General features: G+C 36.0%; 1 protein-coding gene across 4 annotated transcripts in view; it reads left to right on the top strand.

Annotated features, from left to right (window-relative positions):
• Window positions 1–19,798, top strand: part of KLHL24 (kelch like family member 24) — a 44,694-nt gene that overhangs the window by 12,295 nt on the left and 12,601 nt on the right. For all 4 annotated transcript variants that reach the window (XM_058730634.1, XM_058730636.1, XM_058730635.1 and 1 more), the window contains 3 exons: window positions 4,450–5,430; window positions 14,470–14,654; window positions 15,858–15,976. In XM_058730634.1, the coding sequence (XP_058586617.1) occupies window positions 4,511–5,430; window positions 14,470–14,654; window positions 15,858–15,976 (1,224 nt within the window). In that variant the 5' untranslated portion in view covers window positions 4,450–4,510. The remainder of the gene's footprint in view (window positions 1–4,449; window positions 5,431–14,469; window positions 14,655–15,857; window positions 15,977–19,798) is intronic.

A 19,798-nucleotide genomic window follows, 5' to 3' on the forward strand; every position in this document is an offset into this window, starting at 1 on the left:
TACCTGAAACCTCCAAAGCATAATGAGATTTCAGTTCAAAAGCTAGCTTTCTTGGACTATAACATGTGGGTAAACTAATATTATTCTCTCAAATTTAAGAAAAGCTAATTTTACTGACTAAATATCTGGTATTTGACATTGCTCCAAAAACCAGTTAGTCATAAACATTCTCTCAGGTTTATTTTTACTTGTTTATTTAAGTAGGCCTTCTAGGGGTACCTGGGTGGCTTGGTCGGTTAAGCGTCCGACTTCAGCTCAGGTCATGATCTTACGGTCCGTGAGTTCGAGCCCTGCGTCGGGCGCCTGTTTCAGATTCTGTGTCTCCCTCTCTCTCTGCTCCTTCCCTGTTCATGCTCTGTCTCTCTCTGTCTCAAAAATAAATAAACGTTAAAAAAAATTTTTTTTTTTTAAAGTAGGCCTTCTACATCAGTTTCTATGGCTATAACTGTTTCATTACATTACAAACTTTGTTACACAGAAAATAAATTGCATGTATATTTGAATACTTAAAATTTTGTTTGTTTGTTTTTTAACTTAGAAGTGAGGGTAAAGTTTATCCCTATCAGTCTTTCACTTACTTTGTAAATAGCTCTTGCCTATTTAGAAAAATCTGTCTCAATCCTGTATGTAAAGTCCTAAAGCTATAAAACAACTTTTTGTTAATTGTAATAACAACCTCATAGGGTTGTTAGGAGGATTACATTAAATCTGTATGAAGAATTTAGAAAGTGCCAGGCACATGGCAAGCAGTTTAAAAAAAAGATTAGTGTTGTTGTTCTGTTTTGTTTTTTAATGCATACAAAGAAATATAACTCCTGTGGTATTGTCAAACCAGTTAGTAGACCATTATTACACAGGTTTGGCTCTTACTTGTTCCTACAGCCTAACCTGATAGAGTTCCAAGAACTTCCTCAGTTTTTGCCAGAATTCTTAGAGGGGACCAAAATGGTCCTTCTTCAGTTGTTTTATGACTTTTAAAATCCACACAATCCACATGAACACAGGATGGATTTCCCTATCAGCTTACTGCCTCTGAATCCCCACCTGCTGATCCCAAATGAAAATAGTTACTCACATCTTTATTCCATTTGACTGATAAAATTGTTGAATTTTTTCTGACTTTCCCTGCAAAATTGGGAGATGAAGAGAGGAGTGTTTTGAAAAGATTCTGTACTTGGGGCGCCTGGGTGGCTCAGTTCGTTAAGCGTCCGACTTCGGCTCAGGTCATGATCTCACGGTCCGTGAGTTCGAGCCCCACATCGGGCTCTGTGCTGACAGCTCAGAGCCTGGGGCCCCTTTCAGATTCTGTGTCTCCCTCTCTCTCTGCCCCTCCCCTGTTCATGCTCTGTCTATCTCTGTCTCAAAAATAAACGTTAAAAAAAAAAATTAAAAAAAAAAAAAAAGAAAAGATTCTGTACATGCAAACATTTAGGTGTCCTTCAAATGTTGTTACAACCAGGTACTTTTTCCTAACAATCAGAATAGCCTGGCATACATCTGCCCAGGGAAAACTCTATCATCTGGACTTCAGGAAGATTAAATGCTAATTTATATGAAGAGGTAAAAAACATTCCCATTGTAAGTGGGAACTGTGCTGTCTGTACCAGTGTGGCATCATATTGCCTATGCTCCCTTATTATTTATCTTTGTGTGAATATGTGTTGTCTCAACTATATTTAAAATAAAAACTTCAACAGCAATATCTAGTAATACCTTTAGATCTTTGAAAACCATAGGTGTAGCACAGTATCCTGACAAAGGTGGGCACACAGTATTTGTTGATGATAATAGACATGGAACTGACAGAATTAAATAAACTCAGTGAGCGAGTTGATGAAAGTTGGAAGCATCTAGTGAATATTGTAACTAGGATATGTGGGTCATTAGAGTGATGGAGAAAAGAAAGCAAATAGAATAAGAATATGAAAAAGAATGGAATAGGTGAGTTGCTTCTTGATTTTGATATTTCATATTTTCTTGGTTATGTCACATGATTTTAAAAATGGGGTACAATTTAATACGTGATGGGGTATATAAAATACAGTCCTAAATTAAGATTGTTAAATCTCAAGTCTTGACTTTATTTGTGGCTTGTGAATGTAGGATGGCATTTCATTTTGGGGGTTATCTCTGATGTTCTTAAGCCTTCTTTATGATGCCATAGTTAGGTCTGGATGTCTGACTGTTGAAATATTTCAGAAATAAGCTGGGACCATTAGAAGGAATTCTGTATGATGGGGTGCCTGGGTGGCTCATTCAGTTGAGCGTCTGCATCTTGATTTAGGCTCAGATCATGATCCCAGGGTCGAGGTATTGAGTCCTATGTCAGGCTCCATGCTGAGTGAGTAGCCTGCCTAGGATTCTCTCTCTCTCTCCCTCGCTCTCTCTCTCTCCCTCGCTCTCTCTCTCTCTCTCTCTCTCCCCCCCCCCCCCGGCTTCCTCCCTCTGCCCCTCTCCTCCACTTGAGCCTGCTCTCTCTCAAAAAAAAAAAAAAAAAAAGAAGAAGAAGAAGAAAGAATTCTGTATGAGATTATGAGGGCATGGGAATAGTTGAGAGTTATTCTGAGTGCTCTTAGGCCAATTACAAATACATTTTGGATCACATATTAACTTATGGAGATGTGAAAAAAAGTAGCAGTAGAAGAACCACCTTCAAAATCAAAATTTAAAAGAATTGATAGCTACAGCCCCCTGCCTCAATCCATTAGTGTACCTATTCATAGTCATTTCTGAGAGAAGTTTAGGGATGTTTCTTACTAGCAAAAGAGAGAAGGGCATAGATACATGTGCTTTAAAAATCTGAAAACAGGGGTTCCTGGGTGGCTCAGTTGGTTAAGCATCCGACTTCAGCTCAGGTCATGATCTCACAGTCCGTGAGTTCGAGCCCTGCGTCAGGCTCTGTGCTGACAGCTCAGAGCCTGGAGCCTGCTTCAGATTCTGTGTCTCCCTCTCTCTCTGCCCCTCCCCTGCTCATGCTCTGTCTCTCTTTGTCTGAAAAATAAATAAAAACATTAAAAAAATAAAAAATAAATATAAAAATCTGAAAACAAAATACTACATATTTATAGTTGAAATTGGGGGAAATAGAAAAAAACAGAAGATAAATAAATTGCTTACCATTTTTGGCATATGTGTCTCCTTTTTTCTTTCCCTGAGACCACTGATACATAATTTTTTTCTGTTTTTTAGCATATATTTTATGATCTGCTTTCCACATACTACCTAATAAATACTTGCCCGTATTGTTAAATAGTCTACATAATTTTATTTTTTAAAGTTTTTTAGGTTTACTTATTTATTTTGAGAGAGAGAGAGAACACATGCAAGTGGGGGAGGAGCAGAGAGAGAGAATCCCAAGCAGGCTCTGTATTGTCAGTGCAGAGCCCCGCACAGGGCTCAAACCCACAAAACTGTGAGATCATGAGCAGAGCCCAAACCAAGAATCAGACACTCAGCTGACAGAGCCACCCAGGCATCCCTAGTCTACATAATTTTAAATGGCTGCGTAGACTGTCTTCCATCCTTAAGATGTACTGTGGTTTAACTAATCTCCTATTGTAGGGCATTTAGATTGTTTTAAGTATTTTCTATTAATACATCATTGAACATCCCTGTAAATAAATCTTTCCACATATTCCTTTTTTTTTTTTTTTTTTAACGTTTTTTATTTATTTTTGAGACAGAGAGAGACAGAGCATGAATGGGGGAGGGGCAGAGAGAGAGGGAGACACAGAATCAGAAGCAGGCTCCAGGCTCTGAGCCATCAGCCCAGAGCCCGACGCGGGGCTCGAACTCACAGACTGTGAGATCGTGACCTGAGCCGAAGTCGGACGCTTAACCGACTGAGCCACCCAGGCGCCCCAACATATTCCTGATTATTTCTTTAGAACAGATTGCTAGAAAGGGACTTGATGGTCAGTTTCCTTTTTTTTTTTCTTTTAAGTAATCTCTACACCCAATGTGGTACTTGAACTTACAACCCTGAGACCCAGAGTTACATGCTCTACCACCTTACCAGCCAGATGCCCCAGTATATGTCTTTTTAAAGGCCATTGGCAGATACAGCTGAATTCCCCTCTAGCATTACTATATATTAAGATAATAAAACATTTATATTAGGATTCTGAACGTAGTCCAATTCTTTGTCTTGCAGCATTCCTTCTTAACTCTACAGTAAGTAGATGGAACCCATCTGTGTAATAGGGGAGACAGAGGTTATTAGTAATTCACAAACTGCATAATACTTTTAGAGGGGATGGGTTTAAGGAATACTATTGCAAATTGTACCCACAATGCAAATTTTTATTTAGCAATTTTAATTGAAATGAGATCATACTCTATGTCCTGTATAAGATATATCATGTGATTTTGTCGTAGTGTTTACATCGAAATGAAACTATGTGGAGTGCTGTTTATATATTGAAATGTTTTCATTTTTTTTACTTGTAGCCATATAAAGAAGATACCTAACAGTCATTTCTCAACAATTATATAGTCAACTGATGTAACAATGGTACTAATATTGGGACGAAGACTAAACAGAGAGGATCTTGGGGTGCGTGATTCCCCAGCTACTAAACGTAAAGTTTTTGAAATGGACCCTAAATCTCTGACAGGCCGTGAGTTTTTTGACTTCTCTTCAGGATCATCCCATGCTGAAAACATACTCCAGATATTCAATGAATTCCGAGACAGCCGCTTATTCACAGATGTTATCATTTGTGTGGAAGGCAAAGAATTTCCTTGCCATAGAGCTGTTCTCTCAGCCTGCAGTAGCTATTTCAGAGCTATGTTTTGTAACGACCACAGAGAAAGCAGAGAAATGTTGGTTGAGATTAATGGTATTTTAGCTGAAGCCATGGAATGTTTTTTGCAGTATGTTTATACTGGAAAAGTAAAGATCACTACAGAGAATGTACAATATCTCTTTGAAACATCAAGCCTCTTTCAGATTAGTGTTCTCCGTGATGCATGTGCCAAGTTCTTAGAGGAGCAACTTGATCCTTGTAACTGCTTAGGAATCCAGCGCTTTGCTGATACGCATTCCCTCAAAACACTCTTCACAAAATGCAAGAATTTTGCATTACAGACTTTTGAGGATGTGTCCCAGCATGAAGAATTTCTTGAGCTTGATAAAGATGAACTTATTGATTATATTTGTAGTGATGAACTTGTTATTGGTAAAGAGGAGATGGTTTTTGAAGCCGTCATGCGTTGGGTCTATCGTGCTGTTGATCTGAGAAGACCACTGTTACATGAGCTCCTGACACATGTGAGACTCCCTCTGTTGCATCCCAACTACTTTGTCCAAACAGTTGAGGTGGACCAATTGATCCAGAATTCTCCTGAGTGTTATCAGTTGTTGCATGAAGCAAGACGGTACCACATACTTGGGAATGAAATGATGTCCCCAAGGACTAGGCCACGCAGGTGAGAAAACTGTTTGTAAATGAACTACAACATAATCAACACAAGTTTTTATTTGTTTAATATTTTTAAACCTCCTGAGTGAAATCTCAGTTAGTCATTTTATGTATTGTCTACATGTAGCTTTATATGATTTAAGATTTGTTATGGATTATGTAAATCATTAAAATGCCCCCCTCCCCCCAAAAATAAAATAAAATGTCTCTGCCAGTGAAGGCTAGATTCAACAGTAACATTTTTTTGTTATTGTTCTGAGCTATGAAAGGGTATGGCAAAGGGTCTTTACAACTCTGCACATCTCAATATATTTCTACTTATTTCTCTTAACATTTATAGGATCCCAGATCATTTCACTTTTCTTTCCAGAGGGCCTTTGGATATAAAGTAGACTAAAGACTTTGGTAGACTGTCTTGGATTGCCTCTACATATAAAAAACAACCGGCCAATTTACAGACTCCCTTTTTTCCAAACAGACAACTTGAAATATAATTGTGAAGTAAATAAGCTGCTATATATTGAGTGGATTCTTAGATGTAAAACCCATGTTTCAGATCTCTTCTTATTGCCATGGTTACTATATTTAATGTCAATCTCAATTTTTAAATTTTTTTCTGAATATAAAAGTTGTATCATCAGAGAGAATTTAGAAATTTATGTTTGGAGGTGGGAATTCAATTCAGTATTATATTTGTATCATCTTACAATGTGTATTTATAAAGCACATATAGATTTTAATTCATAAACTATAGAAAAATAATATCCATGCTTTAATAATTGAAGGAATAATACTAAATGTGCCAAACTGTGAATAAGCAAGAAACAGCTATTGTGAGAAATACTACAGTAAAAAATGTTTCTAATATCTTTCTAACAAAGCTAATTTTTTTTAATTGTGGTAAAAAAAAGCATATAACATAAGTTTACCTTCTTAACAATTTTTAAGTGTACTACTCAGTAGTGTTAAATATATTCACATTGTTGTGAAACTGGTGTTTATTTTTATTTTCACATAGCGTCTCCACTTTTCCTATAAGTTTACTAGAGCATAGCTCTTAAATCAAATTTTTAGACTTGATTTTGATTATTATTGTTTTATATGTGATTAAAATTCAGCAGATTAGGAGATAGCATGTCTTTAAAATCTACACTAGTTTGGATATAGTAAGATTTAATCTCTTTCCTCATATGTAAAATGAGAATGATGATTTAAATAGTACTTAGTTAACTATTAAGTGCAATAACTCTTAAGGTACTCATCATCAGAAGTGGTGTGCAGAAGTACTTAAAAATTATTAGCTATTATTATTTATGTAGTATAGTATAGGTCTGACCCACTTTAAGAAAACTCCCAGTCTGAACTTTTTTGGATACAGTATTGGGTAATTAAAACTACAAAAAAAAATGTAATATTTCTTTGTATTAGAGTTAGAGTGCACTTTTTTCTTCAAAGTCAACTGAGTTTCATGAAAAGTAATTGCTTTATAAGAAAGAAATATAAAATATTTTACTCAGTTTTTTTAACAAAGGACAAGAACATACAATTTTATTATATAATATACTGATTTTTTTAAGCTGTTATTTTATTTAAGGACTGTTATGAAACTTGGGCTGAGCTTAAAAATGTAAAAGACCAAGGTTCTTCAATGTATTAATTAAGAACACTGGGGATGCCTGGGTGGCTCAGCCACTTAAGCACCAACTCTTGATTTTGGCTCAGGTCATGATCTTACGGTTCATGGGATCAATCCTCACGTCAGGCTCTGAGCTAATAGTGCAGAACCTGCTTGGGATTCTTTCTCTCCCTCTCTCTCTGCCCTCTCCTGCTTGTGCTCACTCTCTCTCCCAAAATAAATAAATAAACATTAAAAAAAAAAACAAAAAAAAACACTGAACAGCTTTGGGACTGTTCTAGAACTTTTCCGGATACACAGTATCCCTCCAAGGGGAAAATCGTGTGTTTTCTTTTAGAGAGAAAGAGAGAGTGCACGGAGGAGAGGAGCAGAGGGAGAGAGAGAGAATCTCAAGGAGTTTCCACACTCAGCATGGAGCCCTACATGGGGCTTGATCCCACGAGCCTGGTATCATGACCTGAACTGAAATCAAGAGTTAGATGCTCAACCAACTGAGCCACCCATGTACCCCAAAATTGTGTATTTTTCTAAACAGAATGCCCTTATAGCAGAGGGAATGGTTTTGGGTCACATAGGGTTAATAATACCTTTCCTGCATATCTCCTATATACGCATAAGATTAGAATTAGGGACCAAGGAATATATGTTGTAAAATCAAACCAAGTTATTTTATTATTAACATTATAAAAATATGACATAAATGAAATCAGATTGCAGCCTAAGGATAATTAAGCTTAGAATACAAATAGATAATTTTCCAATTCACTTAATTATTTGATTTGTAAAAATGTATTTTACATCCAATTTTTAAGGGAATCAATCCATTTCATACAGTGAAATAATATAATATATTATATTATAATATAATAATATAAGTCTGTAATAATCAATCCATTTCATACAGTGAAATAATCTGTATAAGTTTGTAATAAATCTTTATTTAAGGGAAAAGTAGGAAAAACCAAACTGTAGTTACATTGAATTTACAGAATATTGTAAATGTAATAGAAGATATTTATTTTATGTAGGCGTTACATGAGGAATATAAAGAGAAATGCTTTATTTTACAACTCTACCATCACCTCCTGTTCTTTATATTCTTTCACTTATCTGTTACTGCATATTAGTACCAATCACTAGGAATTTCATTATCTGAACAATGTGTATTGTTTGTACAGGTTCTCATCTTTCTGAGAAACTCCAAACTTCTTTGAAAGAGGAGTGATGTCTCCACTTCAAGTACAGTTCACTCCTCTGACTTCTGCTCCAGTCCCTCTACACTGAAACTCCTCTCAATCAGGTCATTACTGACCTTCTATTTGTTATTTGTTAGCTTCTTTACAGTCTTTATTCACCTTGATCTCTCACTAGGATTTGACATTATCAATTGTTTTACTTTTTCTTGATGCTCTCTCCTCCACAAGCTTCTGAAACACTATTTTCCTTATGGTCTTCTTCTCCAGCTGCTCTTTTCCAATTTGATGGTTCTATGTCTTATCTTTGAAATGTTGATCATCCCCTTGGTTCACACCTGTCTGTCTTGCCTTATATTACATCTTCCCAGATTATCTCATCTATTCTCTTCATTTTACTTACCATATATGCTATTGACACTCAAACCTATATCTCCAGCCCAGACTTCTCTCTTTTATTCATGCATTCATTCAGCCAATTTTTAAAAAATTATTTGTTTGTTTATTTTTACTTCAGGATGCATCTTTAAAACAATAACATAGGCGTACCATGGTGGCTCAGTCAGTGAGCGTCTAACTTCAGCTCAGGTCATGAGCTGAAATATTTTGTTAATTTTTTTAATGTTTATTTATATTTTGAGAGAGAGAGAGAGCGTGCGCAACAGCACGATAGGGGAGGGGCAGAGAGAAAGGGAGACACAGAATGTGGAGCAGAATCTCCAGGCTCTGAGCTGTCAGCACAGATCTGACATGGAGCTTCAACCCATGAACCGTGAGATCATGACCTGAGCCAAAGTCAGATGCTTAACTGACTGAGCCACCCAGGGGCCCCAATAATAATTCTTTCATATTAACTAATACCCAGTCCATATCCATATTTCCCCAATCCCTAAACTGTTCCATAATGAACCTTGATCCAGTCAAAGACCACTCATTGCATGTAGTTATTTCCACCAAGTCTTTTATTCTAGAACAGTTTCTTTTTCATAATTTTAACTTGTTGATGGGCAAGTTGCCCAGGAGAATATTGCACCTTCTGTATTAGGCTGCTTCCTTATGGTGTTACTTAGTTAAATTTAGCTATGTTTACTGGAAACTGGAAGTTAGCTCTACAAGCTCCAGCTTGATGGAGACAAGTTAAATATTTTTGGCTAGAATTCATCCTAGGTAATGTGTATATATTGTATGGCATTACATTAAGAGACATAGTATATCTGGTCGTCCCACCTTTAGTGATGCAAAAGTTAACTCTGGATTAGGGTGATGACAGTCTGTTCCTACCACTGTACAGTTAGGTTATAGTCCTCACATCAGCCAGTATTTCTTCAATGCTTATCCTGTGCCAAGTATTCTGTGGAGCTCAATCCATACTGGATATTCCAACTATATATACCCACATGTCTCTCAAATGAGAGAGAAAACCCCAACATACATTATATTGAAAACAGTATGATAGGGTTACTTAGAAAGAAAGTATGGGCCAATCTAAGAGCATGTAAATTCTGATAATCTGTACTACCAGTTGTAAAGCCCTGGTAGAAAAAACAATAGAGACCAATCATAGGAATAAAGCTTAGGAATAGTTGTCTTTTTATTAATATATATTATGTAACTTTAAATCTCTGTACTAATAATACATAATACTGTTTTTTAATAAACAAGTGCAAGCATCATTATGTGTTCAGAATACTGGCTTCAGAATCAGGCTTAGTCTAAGATCTGGCTCTGTACGAACAGTTAATTCCATGACTTTAGGCAAAGCATTTTCACTTCTCTATCAGTTTCCTCTTGTCTAAAATAAGCCTAATGCCACTTTGTAATATTGCGAGGATTGGAAATACCATATGAAAAGTGTATACGCTCGTATTTGACACAAAAATACACAGTAAAAGTTTTTACTTGTTTTATGAATAATAAAAATGCATTACAAATTTGTGCTATACTTTTACAGAATAGGAAATATTGTTTGAGAGACAGAAATGCTTAATGTGGTTTATTTTAAGCATAGTTTGTTCATGTCTATGGAAAAATTTGATGCTCTTTGTCACATTCCATTGAAGAATAGAGATAGCTAAGATTTAATAAGCTTATCATTTTGAGTTTGGAATCAGTTTTAAGTATTTTTCTAATAATTGTCTATCTTGCCTAATAATCAGTTAACTATATAATGAAAATTATGTGCATAAGGAAGACAAGGTTCAAGTTCCTGTTGGAAACCAATGAGTAGACAAAGATATGATTAAGATTTTGGGCAGGGGGTGGTGGTGCCTGGGTAGCTCAGTCGGTTAAGCAGCCAACTCTTGATTTTGGCATAGGTCATGGTCTCACAGTCATGAGATTGGCCCCACATCCAGCTCTGTGCTGAGGGTGGAGTCTGTTTGGGATTCTCTCTCTCTTCCTCTCTCTCTGCCCCTCCCCCACTCTCACTATCTCTGTCTCTCTCAAAATAAATACATAAATCTTTTAATTTGTTTGTTTGTTTGTTTTTAAGAAATAGTATTTTCGGAACATCTGGGTGGCTCAGTCGGTTGGGCATCCAACTCTTGATTTTGGCTCAGGTCATGATCCCAGGGTAGTGGGATCGGGCCCTGCATCAGGCTCCATGCTGAGCATGGAGTTTATCTCTCTTTCTCACTCTCTGCCTCTCTCCCCCACTTGTGCGCTCTCTCTCTCTCTCTCTCTCACAGAAAAAAAAAAAAAGAGTATTTTAAAATTCAGTGTTTTCAATTTTTTCCACTCCGTCTTAAGAATAATAATCTGTTATACTATAGTATGCATAGTTTACCATTTTTCTCCATGTTAGTTTCTTTATTTTTAACTCAAACATTTTTACATAAAAGTATACATGTAAGTCTCCCTCTACCTGACCCTTGATATATCAATTCTCCCCAAAGGATACCTGTTGCCAGTTTTGGTTTTTTTTTTTTAATTTTTAAAAAAATTTTTTTTTCAACGTTTTTTATTTATTTTTGGGACAGAGAGAGACAGAGCATGAATGGGGGAGGGGCAGAGAGAGAGGGAGACACAGAATCGGAAACAGGCTCCGAGCCATCAGCCCAGAGCCTGACGCGGGGCTCGAACTCACGGACCGCGAGATCATGACCTGGCTGAAGTCGGACGCTTAACCGACTGCGCCACCCAGGCGCCCCTGTTGCCAGTTTTTTGAACTCTTTAGAAATATACTTTGCATATAGAAGTGGGCATGTGAATATATGCGCACATACCTGCCTACTTTATTTTATACACTCCACTCTGCACCTTGTTTTTATCACTTATAAGTATCTTGGAGATTATTCTATATCAGCACATATAGATCTTTAAGTCAGTCTGTTTAGAGTATTCTCTTACTATGGACAGGTCACTAAGTGGGAAGGTTTTCAAAGGCTGTTTGGGCAAGCATGGAATCCAAACAAAGGGAGTTAGTAGATCTTTAGAATCAGAATCCTCTCAGCTAGTATAGCTTGAGCAAGTCTCCACAACCACAAAAATATTCTTACCAAAGAACCAGTAATGTTCAAGTTAGCGAACCTAAGATTCTTTTTCCCTTAGAAGTAACTTGAATGAGCACAGGAAATGTTTGCCTCTGTGATTATTATACTTTTTCATTCATTTACTTGTTGCTTCTATAACTGACCAAACCCCTCTTTTGATATGTAGGGTTTTTTTTAGATATATTAATACATTGAGTTTAGTAAGTGTCATACCTTATGGACTAAAGAACCATGTAGTCTCATATCTCTATTTTAGTTAATTATTTTGTTTGGTGGAGCAGTTTTCAGATATTTTTGAATCTCGGAATATAGATTCATCCTATAGTATCATCTTGAATGCCTTTTTGTTCTAGTTGCCATCATCAGCTGGAGTAACTTATTTCCATTAAGGCTATCATCTCCCCACCATAGATAAAAGTTTTCCAAGCTCAAGAAATAAAAATAACTTTTATTGGGTTAACAGTCTCTATAATGAGAACACTAGACCTGTCTCTAAGTTAAAAGCCATTTGGTTGCAAATAAGACCTTCCATACAGGCAAAATTACTAGTTTATTGATCCTTTCAAATAAAAACACATTCCAGTACACCCGAAATGATCCTTTATTTAGTGGGACTAATTCTTTTGGCCATTAGCTTTTTGTGCTATTTTCTCTTGTCCCAAGGTACAAAAACATACAATATATGTTTATTAGGCGAAGAAGTCTTGAAAAAGGCAAGCATCGTTACGCAAAGAGAAACTATAAAACAAATAAAATGTTATAGGAAAAGTGTAAAGCACAATTCCATAATATAATAATAGTTGTATTGATTTTACATTAAAATAATTGGGAGTGGTTGGACCCCAATGACAGTATTTAGCAACTTTTGTTTTGATCAATCAATAAATAAGGCTTTGGGGCGCCTGGGTGGCTCAGTCGGTTAAGCGTCCGACTTTGGCTCAGGTCACGATCTTGCGGTATGTGAGTTCGAGCCCTGCGTCGGGCTCTGTGCTGACTGCTCAGAGCCTGGAGCCTGTTTCAGATTCTGTGTCTCCCTCTCTCTCTGACCCTCCCCTGTTCATGTTCTGTCTCTCTCTGTCTCAAAAATAAATAAATGTTAAAAAAAAAAAAAAATTTAAAAAAAATAAATAAAAATTAAAAAAATAAATAAGGCTTTGAGGAATATCACATGGATTTGTTTTAGAGGTATTTTAAGTATAATTTTGGGAAATGATACTTTTATGGAAAGAAAGAAGTTAATAGTTATACTACGTATCTGGTGTTATTCTCTTTACTTTTAATAGTTTTGTGTTGGAATTACTCATTTTGGAATACTTTAATAGTCTCATTTTGGAATTATTTGGAAAATAGTATTGATAATATTTCCATCTTTCCAATAATATTTTACTATGTACTAGATTAGGGTTATATGATTTGCTGGGTTCCTAAAAGTAATTTTTATTCCATCTATGAACAAGATTCTTTTCTACAATATATTTTTCTGATTTTATAATGGAAAAATATGGCTGACATGGAACAGGAGAATGATTATTAGCTGGAAAAGCTATGAGTAAGTGTAGCTAGAATAGAGTATTTCTGTTAGAGGAACATACCAGTATTGCTTAATTTTGTTTTTTTCTAGTGTAATTGTGTAACTTTAGTGTAATGACTAAAACTACAAATCAGTGTTCTGATGTGGTCTATCTTCCCTCCATATTTAAGTTAATAGAAGAGGGATTGTTAGCATTTTGCTTCATGAGACTTAAAATTATAATAACCATAAAACGTAGGTGCATTTTTCATTTCAGTTATATTTGTGAAAAAATATAAAAGCCAAATAACTTTCAAATTCCAAACTATTGATCCTTATGAACAACAACAACAACAACAAAAAACTTAGATAAGTTTTTAGTTTTTCCTGTATCTAACTTAAATTTAAACTACAAAACAAAAGAATCCTGTGACTAACATAAACCTTAGGATTCTCTTAGTGCTCTAAATATTTTTTTTTCCACTCTAAAAATTCTCCGTGCTCATTATCATCTTGAAAATTTGTGTTGATAGAAGGAAGCCACACTATCCAGAGATAACTATCGTTAGCACTTTGGTATATTCTTTCCAGATACATTTTTTACATAGTATTGATAAGACCTTCTGTATAATTTTTGTCTTGCTTTTTTCCATTAACATTCTTTGTTATAAACTCTTTTAGTGACTGCTCAGTGTTTTGCTTTGGATTACTTTAATTACTTAACTTTAAAAGATTATTATAAAAAATAACTTCTGAATAAGTACACATACTCCTTTAAAGGGTACTTATACTATGAATTCGTTTTTTTAGAACTAGCAGTCTGATGAAAAAGCACCATTTATCTACATTATCTTACCTTGGTGTGATTATACACATCTGAATTGCTGCAAAACTACATTTGAAAATCATCCTTATTAATACCAGGATTCCAGTTGAGTTAGGTAGGATCTTTAGACTGCTTTACAATTTTTGAGGCAAAACTCATAGAAAAAAGTACCCATAGAAATTTTCCATGGAAAATGATGTCACTAAATCCCTTATAAGTGTTCTCAAAGTAAGTCATTGGCAGCCTGTATTATTTGGCACATGCTCAGAGAATAAACTGTTTACTTTATAATCGTGTTCTGCTTTCTTAGTGATAATGGTATGTCTTTAGAGTTTCCAATGATCTTGCATGTATTTTATTATTTAAACATTCCTATAATAATTATTTTAGGTCAACTGGCTATTCTGAGGTGATTGTTGTCGTTGGAGGCTGTGAACGGGTTGGAGGATTTAATCTTCCATACACTGAGTGTTATGATCCTGTGACAGGAGAATGGAAGTCTTTGGCTAAGCTTCCAGAATTTACCAAATCAGAGTATGCGGTCTGTGCTCTAAGGAATGACATTCTTGTTTCAGGTAAAGAATTATTACTGTAGCAACTTTTAATTTGAACATAGCTTGGCTGTTTTAAAGAATAGTACTGTCTCAAAAAAACAAACAAACAAACAAACAGTGAAAGTGATTATGCCCACTTTAGGCAGATCAGTTTATACAACAAATAAAACCAAGAGTGACTTTTTGCGCTTAAAAACGAGCTCAAGATGATCTAGAGTGATTTATAAGAGATCCACTAGAAAAATGCTTGTAATCATCATATTTTAAATGTTATCAAATGCATATAGAATATAGTATAATTTTTCTTAACTTTTACCTGTTAACTTTGTTTTAAGGAACACAGTAAAGCATGCAAAGTGAAAAATACCCATATAATTAAGCATCTCCAATCCACCCAGCTTTTCTGAAATTCTCCCAAAGTTTATGAAACATGATTTTCCTTAAAATTCTTAACTTCTTTTTTTTTTTTTTTTAATTTCTTTTTAACGTCTGTTTTTGAGAGACAGAGTGCAAGCGGGGGAGGGGCAGAAAGAGAGGGATGCACAGAATCCAAAGCAGGCTCCAGGCTCTGAGCTGTCATAGCAGGGCCAGATACTGGGCTCAAACTCACAAACTGTGAGATCGTGACCTGATCTCGTGATCACGTGCTGAAGTCAAAGCTCAACCAACTGAGCCACTCTGGTGCCCCAAAATTCTTAACTTCGTTTATGTGATGTTACATCTAAAATCAGAGACAGTAAAATGACAGACGTATACAAAGTATAACTACTGTATCAATGGTCCTAAGTCTGTTCATGGTTAATACTTTTACCAGCTTTGCAGATTACTATATTACTACCTGTTGAACAATGTAACAATACATACTTTATTTTGTACGATAGTATACTTTTGAAAAAATGGATGATTTAAAAAAACTTTTTTTAAATAATTATGTTGGGGTGCTTCTGATGTCTGATTCAAATTAATAGTCTCATACATTTGTAAAATTCATATTCTACATTTTATTATTTGGGGCCTATAATTATTATTTTTCAAGATAATCAGCCAAGTTTAAATCTGCTCTGTGGAACTATTTCCATTAAACTTTAAGAGGGTCTTTCATTTATTGAACTGAATTCACAAATTCTTAGACTGAATAAATCCTATGTTTTAATTATCTATGCCTTGAGCATAGTCCCTTAGTGATATATATATTATTGTGTGTACATTGTTTTGCATTTAAAGGTGGAAGAATCAATGGTCGTGATGTGTGGATTTATAACTCACAGTTAAATATATGGATCAGAGTTGCTTCTCTAAATAAAGGCAGATGGCGTCACAAAATGGCTGTCCTCCTTGGTAAAGTAAGAAACCACTTTTTATTACTATTGCTGGTACATTTCCAAAATAAATACCACAGCTGAATCTTTCATTTTACTCACTCTCTGGGTATTTTGGATTCAAGTTGTATTTCCTTCCATTTCTAACCTCAGTAGATAAACTGCAGATACAAACAATTTGACACTGTACTTTTGAATGGATATTTTGTTTTCCCAATTTGGAATTTGTGGCAGTGAAGCACATTTCTCTTTTTATGCTCCATTGGAGTCTGAATGCCTAAGAAGCATTGGAAAATAAAGGAGTTACATCAAGTACAAAAACAGGCCAATGTCTAATCCAAGCAATCATTTTCCTTTGCTGACTGGCAGTCAGGAGGAGATACATTTATCTAGAGTGATGTTATTTTATCTTTTTTCTTTACACAAGTTAGGGACAAAAGTTTAAAGTAAGTGTTAAGATAAATTCAGCAACATATTTTAAAGAAAACTGATTATTGACTGTAGCTAATACATATTTAAAAATATATAATTTGGGGGCGCCTGGGTGGCTCAGTCGGTTAAGCATCTGACTTCAGCTTAGGTCATGATCTTAAAGCAGTTTGAGAATTCAAGCCCTGTGTTGGGCTCTGTGCTGACAGCCTGGAACCTGCTTCGGAGTCTGTGTCTCCCTCACTCTCTGCCCTTCCCCCGTTCACACTCTGTCTCTCCCTCTCTCTGTCTCTCTCAAAAATAAATAAGCATTAAAAAAAGTGAAAGTATATAATTTATCTTCTTTGTCCTTAGGAACTTGAGAAACACTTATAGACTAGTGGTTTCCAAACTTTTTTAAACCAGCTACATCCTCTTTTTTTTTTAACGTTATTTATTTATTTATTTATTTATTTTTATTTTTTATTTTTTAATTTTTTTAACGTTTATTTATTTTTGAGACAGAGACAAAGCATGAACAGGGGAGGGTCAGAGAGAGATGGAGACACAGAATCTGAAACAGGCTCCTGGCTCTGAGCTGTCAGCACAGAAGCTTTTATTTATTTTTGAGAGTGCAAGTCGGGGAAGTACAGAGAGGGGGACAAAGGATCCAAAGTGGGCTCCACACTGACAGCAGCGAGCCCAATGTGGGGCTTGAATTCACAAACTGTGAGATCGTGACCGGAGCCAAAGTTAGGACACTGAACCGACTGAGCCTACACCCTCTTTTTAAAGTTAAATCTAACATAAAAACCATTACACAGAACAGATAAAAATACAGCAGTATACCAAGGGCTCTTTAGCTTTTCACTACCTCCATCTCTGTCAGCTCCTCCAAAGCTACCTCAAATTAACGAGCAATCTGAGCAAAAGCAGCATACTTGCTTACACGGGTTTTTTGGGTTTTGTGGGGTTCTTTTTATTTTTTGTTTTGTTTTTTTTTTTTTTTTAGAAAGAGAGAGCATGGGCCGAGGAGAGGGGCAGAGGGAGAGAGAGAGAGAATCCCAAGCACCCAGTGCAGCACCCAACACAGGGCTCGATCCCATAACTATGAGACTATGACCTGAGCTAAAACCAAGAGTCAGATGCTTAACCGACCAAGCTACCCAGGTGCCCCGTTACTCATGTTTTGACTGGTTCCCTGATGTCCCCTTCTAAAAAGATTGCTGCCTCTTAGGTCCTCCTGTAGAGACATTTTAGAGCCACCAATGAGAAAACAGAACTGCTCTAATTGAAACTGAGATGGTGCAAGAACCCTTCCCATTCAGCCTCTCATCAGCCCTCGTGCCCTCCCCCTATTTCCCCATGGAGGATTCTTGAAATTTATATACTGTAGAATACTAGAGTTTCTCAAAGCACATTTTGAAAGCTACTGTTTATTCCTAAGGATATTGATCTGTTGTGCTGCTGCTATTGACAGTCAATGAAACATTGAGGATCTTGAAATAGATGTAATGGAAATAAAATATTAATTCTATTTAAATATTTTCCAAAATCACTAGTTTGTTAGTACCTACTATATTATTTTTTTAATGTTTATTTATTTTTGAGAGAGAGAACATGGGAGAGGGGCAGAGAGAGAGGGAGACAGAGGATCTGAAGCAGGCTCTGTGCTGATAGCAGCAGCCTGATGCGGGACTCGAACTCATGCTCAGATCATCAGAGCCATCCAGGCACTCCAGTACTTACTGTATTGGTTTTGGTGGTCATGCGTCAAGAATGATAAAATATTACTGAAAAGGGGCAGCCAAAATATTCAAGGGGGTAGAAAGAGAAGAGATCTAACTAAAAAAAATTGTACTTATTTAGCCTGGAAGCACAAAGGCAAATGAAAATGATTGATGTCTCAAATATCATGTATGGATTGGAAAGCAATAATTTATTTGACCAATGTTAGTATACTTGACTTGAAGTTACCTAAATCTTAGAAGCAGTAAGTCAAGAAATGAAAGGAGTCTTTCTTACATAGCATATATTCAACTCATAGAAACTGTTGTCCTAAAAACTTACAGTATAAACTGAATTCAAACCTATAAAATTATTTAAATTTTTTTTCTTTTTTTTTTTAAATTTTTTTAACGTTTACTTATTTTTGAGACAGAGAGAGACAGAGCATGAATGGGGGAGGGTCAGAGAGAGAGGGAGACACAGAATCAGAAACAGGCTCCAGGCTCTGAGCGGTCAGCACAGAGCCCGACGCGGGGCTCGAACTCACAGACCGTGAGATCATGACCTGAGCTGAAGTCGGCCGCTCAACCGACTGAGCCACCCAGGCACCCCAAAAATTATTTAAATTTATAAATTGTCACTATTAAGGTAGGATAGTAAGGATGATTTGGAATATAGAATCTAAATAGGAAGGAATCTTAGAGAATATTTAATGTCACTTTTTCAATTGATAAAGAAACCTAATTCAGAGTGATCGAGTCACTTGCCCAAGGTTACAAAGAAAGTGATAAAGCAGGGGCAAAACAAAACTCAGATTTCCTTAATCTAGAGGCCTTTCATCTTGATGCTCACAACATATATTATTAATTTATGCATGTAGGGGAATGATATTAAAGTTTAATGCTCAAAATTATATATGTGATAGGTATTATTACTGTCTACATTTTTAAATTGAGGAAATTAAAACTGAGTCTCAGAGGGTAGGTAAACTGCCCAAGGTTTACATTCCATGGCAGTGCTAGATATGAACCCTGCCTCTCTTGACTTCAAAGCCACACCCTTAATTGCTACATTTTGCCACAGTTGCCATACCCTTTCCAGCTGGGTGACCTTGAGTAAATTACTTAACTTCTCTGGACATCATGTTGTTGAGAGAACAAACCCACCAAGAGACCATTTTAACATAATGTGAGAAGTGCAAGATTGAAATACGAAATAGCATTGGCTGCTCTGGAAATTTGGAGGAGCACAGAAAGATAAATTGTGGGCAGACTGGAATGTCAGTGTATAAAGTTTGGCCTTGACCCTTAGGCATCTATTGTTGAACTACTAAAAGGAATTGATGAGGTATTTTGGGAAGATTAATCTGTGGTTGAGGGAGCACAAGAGTGTAGACCAGGAGATTAATTGAGAAGTATAAAATGATATGGACCCTGACTTAGGATAGTGGCAATTGGTAACAAAAGGAAAAGACAGATGTGAGATGCTGTGAAAGAAGACTTAGTGGGACTTACTAGTTATTTAGATATGGAGGGAAGAGTTGATAATGACTGTTCATTAAAGGAATTGTGGATGTTAAACTGGAGAACATCTTTAGGTTAAAAGTTTCTTGTGTATCTCATGATTCTTAATGGGTTATTCTGCATATAGATCATTTAATAAATAGCTTGTTGATTAGTTCACCTGTCGCAAAGATATCACTCTGCCTAC

Source organism: Neofelis nebulosa, chromosome 5 (assembly GCF_028018385.1).
Source record: "Neofelis nebulosa isolate mNeoNeb1 chromosome 5, mNeoNeb1.pri, whole genome shotgun sequence".
Lineage (NCBI taxonomy): Eukaryota > Metazoa > Chordata > Mammalia > Carnivora > Felidae > Neofelis > Neofelis nebulosa.